General features: G+C 36.1%; 2 protein-coding genes across 2 annotated transcripts; both read right to left on the reverse strand.

Moving 5' to 3' along the window:
* Nucleotides 1-9,812: 9,812 nt before the first annotated feature.
* LOC143431879 (uncharacterized) lies at nucleotides 9,813-12,191 on the reverse strand. Its single transcript, XM_076908857.1, has 10 exons — nucleotides 12,142-12,191; nucleotides 11,990-12,089; nucleotides 11,738-11,935; nucleotides 11,585-11,668; nucleotides 11,200-11,458; nucleotides 10,859-11,112; nucleotides 10,655-10,816; nucleotides 10,546-10,608; nucleotides 9,997-10,482; nucleotides 9,813-9,848 (listed from the first exon to the last, which is right to left on the reverse strand). Exons 1-10 carry the CDS (start codon nucleotides 12,189-12,191, stop codon nucleotides 9,813-9,815), a joined length of 1,692 nt encoding a protein of 563 aa, XP_076764972.1.
* Nucleotides 12,192-12,430: 239 nt separating this feature from the next.
* LOC143431881 (uncharacterized) lies at nucleotides 12,431-13,342 on the reverse strand. Its single transcript, XM_076908858.1, has one exon. The coding sequence runs from the start codon at nucleotides 13,340-13,342 to the stop codon at nucleotides 12,431-12,433; it is 912 nt and encodes a 303-aa protein (XP_076764973.1).
* Nucleotides 13,343-13,796: the final 454 nt, after the last annotated feature.

The following is a 13,796-nucleotide window of genomic DNA, read 5'->3' on the forward strand; positions in this document are numbered from 1 at the left end:
ACCAAATTTTCATAACATCTGTATAATTTCAATAGAAATTTTTGAATTAAAATGTTATGAAATGTACAATACGTGTAAATACGTAAATTCCCTTCGCATCGATGATAATATAGAGAAGTTTGCGAACTGTTGTGGTCGAATCGTTTACTTCGTTATAGTGGCGAACTGAGGATGCGAGCAAACAAAAAATACAATTACATAGAAAATTGCAAATTTACAGCAGCAACTATAGTGGTTGATTCATTACTCAGTCGAACACACGGGTGTAATAAATTTTTATCGTCAAAGTGCAAAACAACGCTGTATCACGCGCTTACATGTATTTAATGCGTTGCCTGTGTTGCACACTTCGATGGAAAGGTATGTCAATTAAAGTCCCTGAGACAAGCCAGACAAGCCTTTTCGAACAATACAGTGGCTAACAAAATTACGAAACGTTATTTAGTGTGTATTGTCTCATTTATACTTTTTGTGCACGATACACTACACTCAATTTTGCTGTCTACACTACAACGTAAAGCCTAAAAATGTACGTACGAACATATGTCCAGAATTTATATAGCGCTTCCTATTACTTTTTAGGTAAAGGTTTTTAATCGTAGGGTATTATCGTTGTTATGCTCAACACGGAAAAACATATTTTTACAACTATTCGATCGTTAAACATTGAGATATAGATCTCTTTTTTTTCCTATTTATTTGAAAATGAAACAAGTCCATTAGTAATGCAGAGTAGCCGACAAATTAGATTCCTTTTACACGTAATGAAACGAGAAGATTTTTTCTGAACCAAATCTCTAGAAAAAGCAATATAAAATAGGAAAACAAGTGCGTACGAAGAAATTATGAATTGACTGAAAATATGCGTGGATTAGTCGCGCAAAGTTTTTTAAAAAATCTGTATGGAAGAAAACATGCCATTTGAAGTTACTCTTCTATTTGATGAGTTTACTGTCTTGCATATCTCCAATTTACCATTATTACTTTACTAGGCTAAATATAAAGAAGAAATATAAATGAATTCATTATTTTTAGTTATCTTAGTAAAGTAATTTACTTTTTACACTTGTTTATTTACATTTCCTTTTATAACATAACTGAAACTAATTCTTGGATGTCTCCATTTTAATCAAGATTATTTACATTAAATAATCCATTTTAGAAAAGCCAACTTCCATTAAAATATGGGCATAAATTTGCTCCTGTTTTGATTGTTTATAATCTATTATCATTGAAAGAGATATAAGTCCACTTGTAGCTAAAAAGATCATTTTATATTTTAACACTTTTATTAATTACTATTATATAATAATAAATTTTAACAGGTTCATAGCGTTAAAAACGAGCGTTAGCCAATATTTTTAAATGCAAACCTATAATTATCTCAACAGCAAAAAAAATTCACTTGTATCACTACCAAAAACAATAGATCTGGTAATATGTCTATACACTTGTATACTTTCGCGTAATCTATTATAGTGAAATGTGACATCTATTTTATTGAAATTTTTTCAAGATCGAACTGTTTCATCATTTGTAAAATAAAATTTGAAAAATCGTCTACTCTTGAAATTTTCTTGTAAAAAAAAATGTCATAAATGTAACGTTATAATTCGGTTGGTTCGCTCTAATATATCAAGTTCATCCAACACCAGCTGTTTGATCAAGACATTGTTTATCGAAGCATCGTTTAACAGTTTTCTTAAAACGATACATTATTTAGTCATAATTAACGGTTTCATGGTTAGTATCGTGCGTCTCTATAATAACGCTTTCTTGTAAATAGTGCGTGATCTTGTGATCGACTTAACTTAATTACTACATTTGTTTCATAGATGGGGCAGTCCAACCAGAACCAACGCATGACTCCGATGTCGATGAATTTGAAACAAGAGGTTGAGGGTGTTTGGCTAATGTCGCATGCAACGAATATAAATAATCTAACATTCAACCTTGGTACAAACCAAGTTATGGGTCAACATCCAACGAGCAGTTCCGTCAGTCAAATCGTGAATAATAATAGACGAGTAACCGTTGACATGACTAATGTAAAGAAACAGGAGACGGTCATGGATAGCGTAATTACGGATACATTGAAACAAGATTTTAAAAAAATTGAAAAAATGACATTGTTAGACGATGGAACAGTGTTGTCTATGCTGCACGAGAAACATTCTTTATTTAGAGATCAAAAATATCTGTTTAGATTGTTGAGCGATGTGTATACAAAGAAATATTCCCATCTGTATGACCGTTATCCGAGTTTATACGTTTGGTCCATCTTTTGCTTGGGCATATTGATCTTCCGTTCTGAGAGTAATTTACTGAGGATCTGTGATACCGACGGTGAACGAACAACCAATGATAACTCTGAATCATCATCCACAGTTGCAGAAGAAGGTGGCGAGTCGTTGTCTACGATTATCGCGAACCATCCGTTTTTGAATGTCCCATTTTACTCGCAGCATGGTGCAATGTTCGAGTTGGGCAAGTTAACCAAATATTGCGTGCCATCAGAATTTGCCCTGCTTTTTGTTGACGCGAAAGAAGGTTTATGCTCGAGGATATTTAGTACCTGGAGTGGTAATTACAATGGGATACAAGGGGAATTCAAACGACATATAATTGGAAAGCTACAATTTAGGAGAGCTCAAAACTTTTCGTTCATCAGTATCCTGTTCATGGATTCGGTTAACCGACTATTAAGTCTAATGAGCGACTTGCACTTGGAAAGGAATCCGTACTCCTTTGGCCGTAGAAGGGACATGCATGTCGAGAACGTAGCTAACGAAAGAGATAGAATTGCTTATTCCGAAAGGATAGACGAAGACAACGAATTGTACATTGCTCCAATTTCATCGTTTCAATGTACCGCGACAAATGTTAGGACCCTGGACATTCGTTCTTATTGCCACACTATTTATAAATTAACCAATGATTTATTACAAACTAGCAAAGGCGATAATGTTAACATCAGAAAATTAAATGGAAGTAAAGATGAGAAACCCAATGGAAAATCTGATCACGCTTCGGGTTCTTCCTCAGTTACTATAAAGCATGAAATATACACCTGCGTTCAGATCACAAGACGTTAACCAGTTGCTGCAAAAAGCAGTTAGTAAATTATTGTATCGGATAATTTGAAAATTTGCTTCTCATTTCATTTTTATGGATATCCATCCAAACAGTCTACCAATATTTTTACGATTGACTAATTGTAAAAATGTGTAAAACGTTGGTTAACGTTTTGCATGTTGAGAATAAGAACAAAATGAAGCAGTCGATCGCGACAATGCTTCTAACTTTCGCTAAAAAAAATAATAGGTGGCGCCATATACTTTAGCATTCATAGGAAAAATCGTAGCGCAGAGAAGTTCGCAAGCGATATTAAATAATTTACGAACCAACACACTGCTGTAACCAACGATGAAGACGTAGACACGTATGACTCGACCACTCGCATCATTTAGATTTTGATCGATCCTATTCTGAAAGCGACGACGATGAGGTGGTCGATTGTGAGAAATGATCGATTGATGAATTTTAATAACATCATCCACAAAATGTAGGCCACTTTCAACGGTTTTCGTTAACTTTAGAGTAATATGGGCTGATATTTTGCTTGCTTTCGATAATATTCATGGCAATAATTAAAGGAACAACGGTAATGTGATAATTACAACTAACAAAGACAACGGTGTAGCTTTATTTCAATACTATATTTATTATATACTGTTATCTGTAACGGATTATTTTATTATACGTACATATTTATATGTAATAATTATATCTTATGCATTAGAAAATATAAGTTTCATGCTCCCTTTACTATGTATATTTATCCATGGCATTGTGTATAGTTAGTGCATATACGTTCTATTTGCACCAGTAACATATGTATTTGTATAAACTCTTCTTTTTCAGATAAATCTGCTATAGGTGACGACAAGACAAATCTGGCTCTATAGATGAAAGGTTACGACATATATACACAGGATAGTATTGGTTTAATGTTTGCACATGTACGAACATATAAATACAATTTATTTATATGTATATTTATACAATCGCATAATATGCATACTTATACATTATACAATTATATTTATACGAATTCACTCTTATGTAAATTGATATATATATTTTTTTTATTCACTAGCCAATTGATCATTTGAGAATCTATACAATACGGGGCATTTAAGAGGCGAACAATCGTTTTCTAAAAATGTGGAAATGTCTATCGGTTCGGTAAACGAATTTAACCCCTTGCACTCGAATAATTAGCATGACACTCGGTCGTCTCCTGTGAGGGAACTGACTAGTGATTATGAAGGTTATACTTATTCCACCGTAATTTTTTGAGAAATTTATATTTGTCAAAAGAGTTTTCTATTGAAATGAAAATTATGCAAACTATTGCTAACGTTTACCAGCAATTGAAAATTGTTGAAAAAGCACCGAATGCAAAAGCTTAAACGATCTGTTGCGGCCCGACCGAGCCTAAGTTACATAATAGAAGGCTCTAGTAGCAGGTTCGCGAGCGACAAGCACGTTTCCTCCACTTCTCGTCTACGTTTCAAAGCAAACATTCTAATGCTCTATGCAATGCGATGGCGCTTCTCATTTCAATGTTCCAAAGTAAATAAGATGCAATGTTCTGTGCAATGCATTATGCTTATCCGCTTCTACACTTCAAAGAATGTGAATTTTACAGTTCCTTAAAACGGGGTAGCGTTTCATACCCAGACAACCAGCGATTGTAGCGCCAATAGCACCGGATGGAACTCTAAGCACTGTGCTAGCACGGTGCTGCCTCTCAGTTCTCGTAACAGCACAGGGCTAGCACTGGAGCGACACTGCGTGTCATGGCACTATCAATGACACTATCAGCTCACCATAGTGACACGCGTGCCAATGGCGTGGGCTAATATATACCAATGAAGAAGCTGTTTGCATAAAAATTATAAACGAATATTAAAAATGACTAAACTAAGCAATTTATTTATTTCTATTCGAAAATAGATACACTGACACGAAAGAAAGATAGAAAAACTTCTTTGTATTATTTTCTATAAATTATAACTTATTACAGCGATTTTTTCAGAAAAGTCGTTAATTGCTTTATCGTAAAAATACATACACTTATTTTATAAATATTTTTTTCAACTCATCGTTAAAAATTCATCTAACAAAGGTATATTTTATATTTAATAATCCTTACAAACGATAAAACCATTTACCACAAGAATATATGTACCAAAGGAAAACAAATAATTACGTTGAATATTTTCACCTGAAAATTGTGATACGCTAGTAAAGTAAACGTAACTTAATTAGTTCAACATTTTATAAGTAAATGTATCATTTATTACATTTCCTTAAACAATATGCTGCCATCGTATTTAATACTCTCTATTGGCATGAATTTTCCTGACGAATTGAAAAAATATATATGGCTCTCTCAGTAACTATAAATGTTGGCAAAGAACTACCAAAACGTCTGTCAGTACTCGTATGCGGATATCTAAACTCTGACGTATTTAATTTGTACGGAATAACAGGTGGTTCCCCATTAACAAATGTGACGCCTACGCGAATGCAGAAAAAATTTTTGAATGGAACGATGACACGCGTGTCACGCTGGTGCTGGCGCAGTGTCATTCGCACGCGTGCTACGCTGGTGACTAGAACGTGCTGCCACTGCGTGCCAACATTTTAGCACAGTATACAGTAGCGAAACTCTCTGTCGGCATCTTTGATGTCGGTGTACCATAAAATTGAGTGCGCATGCGCGACAGAAGCAACCTAATCGCAGTGCCACCTGGATTTCAATCTCACTTGCATTCTTTTACTCTCTATCTGCCCAAATTATTTTTACGTTTAGTTAATCAAAATTTAATAAAAATAATAAATGTATTATTTCTAATACACTGAAAAACAAGGAAAGAAAGCAAAAATCGAAAAAATATAAAATACACATGTTACTATAACTATAAAAATGTAAGAACATAAATATTATACAAGATAAACAAGAAAAAATATAATGAAAAATACAAAAAATATATTATACATTGTATATTTTATTTTAAAATTTATTTTAAAGTTATTTTATATATACTTAATACCTATGTATACAAATATATCGGTAACAAACATATAATATCTTAAAAGTAAAGGTTTCATTAATGAAAAAAACGAAGATATCGTATTTTTAAAATCTTCGAAATAGCTTGAACGTGCTTCAACGCTTTCAAGCAGCTTTCAACAGATATTGAATTCCCTCGAAATTCAGCTTCAGGTTTGGTTAGATATTCAATCGTCGTTTTGTTTGCTAAGAAAGAGAGAGAAAGAAAAACTAAAGAGCAAGTGAGACAGAAGTTCAGATGGCACTGCGATTCGGTGCCCTGTTTCGCGCATGCGCATTAAATTTTGTAACACATAAAATCGGGCAAGTTGCGCTACTGTACAGTAAAACCTGTTTTTGTGCGGTCCTTTTTTATGCGATTTTGTTTTTGTGCGACTTTTTTCGTGCGATTTATTTTTATGCGGTATATGAATCTCAGCGGCGTTGGCATCAGTTTAATTATTGCGTGGTCTCCTTGACGACGATATATCTGGACTTCGCGATGCTTTGTTCATTATGGTACCAAAAAACAAATCAATTGAAATCCTATCTTCAAGCGGCGAAAGCGATTTTGGACCAATTCGTCAGAAGAAGATGCGCGTTTTGGATTACGACGAGTAGCAGAACTATTTAATGTAATTTGGAAACTTCTCCATGTATATGTATAATAAAGAATTAAATGTTTTTACAATTTTTCCAGGTATAATTTAATTGTTCCATTTAATTGAAAGCATTCTCTTATCTATTTCGTAAATAATTGATGTGTTTTCTATGTGCGACTTTTTTTATGCGGTCCCTGTCTGCCGCATAAAAAAATTTTAGGTTGTATATCGTACAAAGTTTTTTATTATATGCAAGTATTAGTAAAATTTGCAAATATTTTTTTGTACGATTTCTTTTATGCGGTCCCTATCCACCGCACAAAAACAGGTTTTACTGTATACTGTGATTTTAGCTAACAAGTGCGGACGTAGATGACTACGGATCTGCTGAAACTCTTCAGAAGTGTCGCTACAGTGCCGGTATGGTGTTGCCACCATCTTATCTTGTGTTGTCTGGGGTCATTAACGATCACAAATACCAGTACAGTAAATTCTTTTGTTGCCTGCTACGTTTATGATTATTACTTGGAAGCACTTGGAAAGGAAAGTAGTTTGTCGCAGTAGTTTCCAGAAGCCTGTTAATGTAAGTTGTTTGCTGTGTTATATTATTGTTGGGGATGCATATGAGGACATGCCGATTGTTTTAAGGTTAGTAAAACAGTTTATGTAAAATGTTAGTATTTTGATTGAAAAGTGACTTACAAAATGGCAATGTGGAGATACGAGCTTACGATTTTGTACATACATATGTACATACAACTAATTTCGGTCATTATACATTTCCCGTATTTATTTCTATATATAAGTAACAATAATCTAAATACTATGTTACTTGTTTTACAAAAAAATAAATTATTTATTGTAGTTTGAAATTTAAATCAAATTTTTTTCCAATAATAACATTTACAAGTAAAATATATTTTAACCAAAACGTTGTCAAGTTAATCACACAACTGGTACTAAACTATTTTAACCTAGACAAATTGGTGCAAATGCACCACTTCATTTTTATACATAGACGAAGCGATAACAAGAATTCATGAATAATTTACAAAAATTATTCAATGTTTATTATTCTAATCGTCCTTAAATATGGATGACTGGCATTAATGGGTTAATATTCAGACATTTTATGAAAAGTAAATATCTTGTAAATAAAGTTTATGAAAGATTGTGATTTTAATATTTTATCGTGTATCTATAGTGGTTAACCCAATGACATCATACTTTTTCTTTTAGTTTCTTATGAAATCTGATTGAAATCTTTTAGTAACAGAGATAGTAGCATAGCAATATTAAGAAAAACCATATAAAAAAAAACAATAAATATTTTTATCTGAAATTTTGCATGTGTAATAATGAAAGCATGAAATCTTTATCACTGATGGTCTCTAACATAATTGTAATGCATGGCAATACTAAATTTCGCTCAGAACCATTCCATTGGCTCCTTACAGTATAAAGGAATGAAATTATTTTTCTGTGAAAAAACTGTGTAACAGACAAAGAAAAAATGATTTTGAGTAAACTTTAGATTTGTACATTGCTGTAGGATACATTTAAAAGCCGTTTATCAGCTAGGAAGGAAGCTACACGCATTTGTATATATTGCATATGATTTACATGGCGTAGGAACAGTTACGAGTACAGCTAATCATATGATGCGAATGGATTAATAATCTCATATCGTTTAGGCGTATTAAGAATAGTTTGTTCTAATATTTTGAAGAAATATTGCTGAAGTCATACTCTTCTTTTGATTTGAAGTTGTGAAAATGAAGCAGTAGTATTCTTTTAGTTTTGTTTGTAATTCAATTTTGGAATTTATTTGGATTTGACTAATTTAACCTACTAGTTTTCTATGGGATTTAAAACCAGAAATTATGAAAATGGATGTAAAACTTTTAAACCATTATAGAACAAATATTCCTATACGATTCTTGTCTTTTGTTTAGGATCATTATGTTGATCAAATTTGAATACATTTTGGATTCCTATCTTATTTGCATATTATTCGCATTTATTCTTATATTATTTTTAGTAAATTATTATTGGTTATTTTGAGTCTTTTAATTATATATTTATGGTAACACATTGTAATAAATAAACAAACAACTACACTTGTTAGATAGAGATTATAAGATGATGGAAGATATGACAACTTATACGCTATGGCATCACAAACTAAACATTTCCAATAATTATTTTCTAGAAGGTTCACATATCTGGTCTTATCTCAAATGTCTTTGATAACTACAAATACGCTGACTGCGATAGGCTAAATGGATGCCCATACAATTGCAAAACCTCCTTTGTATTTTACAGTAGGTTTTAAATTTGTTGATTACAAACCTTTATTTGTTTGCCTCCATACTACTATACTTTTTTTTTATAAACCAAAAATCTACTCTTGTTAGTAAAAGTAATATCTTACCATCAATCTTGAAATTTTTTAATGAAGTCATTGGCAAAAGTCAATCCTTTTCTTCTATTTATTTCATTTATATATGGCTTTCTTCTTGCCATTTGACTTTGGGTTATTAAATCTATTAAATTAATTTTACTCGTTAGTCTATGCATTGTTTCACACTGGTTTTTCCTCATTTTTATGATGGATTTTTAAAGCCAACTGTGTGAAGTATTTACACGCAGACTTTTTTAATTGTCTGCATCATTATAGTATTTCCCTTTCAATTTAACACTTTTGGGATGGTTTTGTTTTCTATATTCAATCTGGTCTTATGTTTCATATGTAACAATATTCATGATTATAACTTCTTTTATTACAAACAATTGTACAATTCTATAATAACTTTTACCTTTTCCTCTATAATAAATTACAAGTTGTCTCCTTGTGCAAAATAATTCTTTTTTTTATGTATTAAATTTTAGATGTTACCAATCCGAGATACAACTTTCTATTAAGGTAAATTTATATTTCAGCAGCTTGTATACGAAACAAAGCTATTTTGCTCTTTTAGTAATTTTTTAAATTTATTACATAGTAGAATCTACAGAAGTGTTAGAATCTTAGTGTTACATCAAAATGATACAACCTTTTGTTTTTAGCATTATATCATAAAATGTTACTCTTGGAAATAAATTTGTTTTGTATTTTCAATCTACAATAAATACATAGTTTATCCTTTTACAAAGTATTTAATATAATATTTTAATTATTCCTACTTATATATAACAGTAAATACAGGGAAAGTATTTCCCGCTATTGAGATAAGTTAAAGTTGGAATACGGAGGGCAGAGGCGGTAACATCGGACGGCCAGTATCTCTGGCGGATGTTGCGTAGAGTGGACAGAATGCCTGAATGGAGGTTGCGGATATGTGCTTGTTCAATGATCAATGATGTGATGTGGTGTGATTGTGGAAGAATTATCGGATGTTTGCGATCGTAAGTGAGATTTGAATTTTGGAGGCGCCCTCCAACGCGTATCAGGCCATCTGGATCCAGAAAAGGACTGAGAGCATTTAGTTTGCTTTCCGGTCTCACCCTTCCTTCCTTTAAGTCTTGCATTTCTGATGGGAAACATTCGGCCTGTACCAAATAGAGAATGCGATTGTGTGCAGTCTTGCCCAAGCATACTTGCCTTTTGACTTCTGGAAGAGTTTCTGGTTCACTAAGTGGTAAAGTCCTCAGGGGACACTCCTCTGGATAATAGATCCGCTGGGTTGTGCTCTGATGAGATATGTCGCCACTCTGCGGCGTTTGTTTTGTCCTGTATCTCTGAGACTCGATTGGCTATGAAGATTTTCAAAAGTGATGGTTGGGTATGTATCCAGTGTAGCGTGATGGTCGAGTCACTCCAAAAAATTGTTCTCCTCGGTTTGATGTTGGTTGCTTGTTGGACAGAGTGATATAACCTTGCTAGCGTCAAAGCGGCGCATAGCTCTAATCGAGGTAAAGAAATTACCTTGAGCGGTGCAACTCGTATGCGACTACACAGCAAGGTACACTGCACTTGGCCTCTCTTGAACGTCCGCAGGTAGATGCACGCTCCGAATGCCTTCTCACTGGCGTCGCAGAAGCAGTGCAATTGGATGTCGTCTGCCTCGTCCAGTGTTGTTTTATTGTCCTAGTATTCCTGGCCTAGTATTTAGTGGCCTAGTATTCCTGCTAGGCCGTGTGAATTGTAGGTGGAACTGGTTTCGTCCCAATGTAGTTTCAGCAGCCACAGTTGTTGTAGGAGAATTTTTGCCTTGACGACCACCGGACCGAGCAGACCGAGTGGGTCGAAGATTTTGGCGATGTCGGATAGAATAGATCGTTTGGAAACTTGGTTGCCGATGGAAACTGGACTTACCGAATAATTGATGGTGTCTGTTTGTGAGTTCCAGTAGATGCCGAGTGTTTTTATTGTCGCCTCTTGTTCTGATTGGAGAGGAAGCCGTATAGCCGCTTTTGGCAGGCCTTCCAGTAGTGTGCGGTCGTTGGATGCCTACTGTCGTATGTTTATACCGCCACCGTCTACGTAGAGGTCTTGTTTTAATGTATTGGCTGCCAGTGGGTATTGCTCTGCTTCACCGTTGGCTAATTGGTGGATGCATCGCGTCGCCAGATACGGAGCAGCGGAGAGTCCGAACGTCACTGTGTCGAGGTGATATGGTTGAATGTTGCCACTGGAGTTCCTCCATAGGATCTTCTGGAAACGGCGGTCCTCTTCTCGCACAAGGAATTGCCGGTACATCTTCTCGATGTCGCCAGTCAGCACGTATTTCTATAGTCGAAATCGCAGGATAAGTGAGAATAATAGGTCGCCTTGGATGGTTGGTCCGATCAGTAGCTTGTCATTCAGCGACAAGCCGGACGAGGTTTTTGCCGACCCATCAAAGACAACACGTACCTTGGTCGTTTGGCTAGATTCCTTTATGACGGCATGGTGCGGCAGGTAGTATCCTGGTTGGTCGTCGGTTCTTCCCTTATGTGTCTCGTTTCAGTTTGCGTTGAGTCGCCCAATTGGTTGTGATTGTCTTTGAATGGCAGGGCTACTACGTACCTGCCCTTTTCCAGCCGTTGTATGTGCTGTTTGAAATGCTTCGTCGAGTGAGAGATGTGTTTGAGTTGCGTTTTCTTCTATTTTCCAGAACCTTTCGAGATCAAATTGCATTTTGGCACTGCAGTACGTTTGAGATGCAGGTTTTGCCTTGTTGTCATGTCCGAGAATGCTGCCGCCTATTCTCCAACCTAGCTGTGTCTTTTGAAGTATTAAGTCTGTGTTTGGTGTGTTTGATAATTGGATTTAACCTACGCTGAGAAATGATAAGGTTGGTCCAGCTCCGAATGCTAACGTTGGGTCAGCTAGTTTAATGTTCGCTGGTATTGGAATGTGTTCTCGATTCATTGACTGGCTAGGAATGAGTGTTGATATGATTTTGATTATATAGAAGGTGTGTGTCTTGCGAATGTCTGAGTGTTTTGATTAAACGGTTGTTGTTGTGTAGTGATTGCATGTGGTATGTAGTGAATTTAGTGCTCCTACCGGGACCGAGCAGCGCTTCCTTTGCAGGTTGAGTTTGGTTGCCAGGGCTTCAGTGATGAAGTTGGCTGTTGAACAGGTGTCTAGTAACGTCCTGCAGTCTAGAAGCGTACCTGTCCTGCCACGCACCTTTATAACTGCGATGGTCATGACTTCGTCCGTGGTCAGGTTGGCGCTTAGTGACAGGTGCTGAGGGGTCCCGGGTTCCTTGAGTCACACTGTTGGCTCCGTACCTGTTGAGGGCTCTTCAATCTCTTGGTGTAATAGAGAGTGGTGCAAGCCAATGCATATCCGGCTTTTCATGGATCTGCATTGACTTGATGAGCGACTCCTGCGTAAGCAGTTTGAGCACAAGTTTGGCTCTGCGACTACTCTTGCTCGTTCTGGTACTGGTTTGCTTCGCAATGATTCGTAGTCGTATATCCGGTGTGTACTACTCTTGCATAATGGGCAGGCTATGATGGAAGTATTGAATGTGTGTTGAGGCCTGGAACGGCTTCTTGTCGCTTCCGTGGTAGAAGGTTTTGAGGCTATCTTTGCGAAGGAGGTGGCTTGCCTTGCGTTATGTTCTCCTGCATCGAGGTGTCTGGCCTTGTCCATGAGGAAGTCGAGAAGACAGTCCAGTGTTGGGATTTGGTCGGCGACGAGTGTTTTCTCGAAGTCCATTCTTGTCTTTCGATCTAACTTGGAGAGCAGGTTCAGAATGATCACAGTATCCCACGTGTCAACCGGTTTCCCGAGAGACTTTAGAGATTTTAAATGTTGTCGAACATTGTTGATGAGGCGACGTATCGACGATGACGAGTTTCGTTCGATGGGTGGAGTTTCTAGTATCAGCTCGCCGTGGCGCCATATTATTAACCTTTTGTTCGCGTAGGTCCGATTTAGTAGCTCCCATGCATGTGGATAATTATCTCCCGTGGAGTCCACTGCGTTGATTGTTTCGGCTGCCTCGCTGGATAGTGCGGATTTGAGGTAGTAAAACTTTTGGGTGTCTGTGAGACATACCTGATTGTCAATGAAGGAGAACTGTGCCTTGAAGTTTAACCAGTGCTCAATTCTTCCGTCGAATCGGGGAAGATCGATCTTCGGAAGCTTCACCCCGTTGGGTCCGCTAGATGTCATCGATGGGGAGATGCATGATGATTAGTTCCCCGTAGTAGTTGGATGCTGTAGTTTTTGGGCTGCTGTAATGAGGTCGTCGTACTGCTCCTCTATGAGGAGTACTCTTGAAGTCGGCAAGACCAAGTTATGAGGACTTATTAAAAATAATAAACAATCTCAACAAGACGATTGAGAATTTGTCTAAACAACTAGAGGAAGAACGGAAGGCCAGAATCGTACAGAAAACAGGAACAGCCACGGCCCTGGAAGGAAAAACCCCAAGACCCAACGTCGCAGGTACTACTAACAAAAAATAGAGAAAGAGAAAAAATTACAGAAAATAAATAATTTCGTTAACCCGCTCATCTCCTACAGCGCGATAATATTTAAAGATAAAAAAACCGCACACGCAGAAATAAAAGAACCAGAAACTGACAACTCTCCCACAAATACATCACTAATAGAACAAATCAAA

The sequence above is a fragment of the Xylocopa sonorina genome, unplaced genomic scaffold, assembly GCF_050948175.1.
Source record: "Xylocopa sonorina isolate GNS202 unplaced genomic scaffold, iyXylSono1_principal scaffold0014, whole genome shotgun sequence".
Lineage (NCBI taxonomy): Eukaryota > Metazoa > Arthropoda > Insecta > Hymenoptera > Apidae > Xylocopa > Xylocopa sonorina.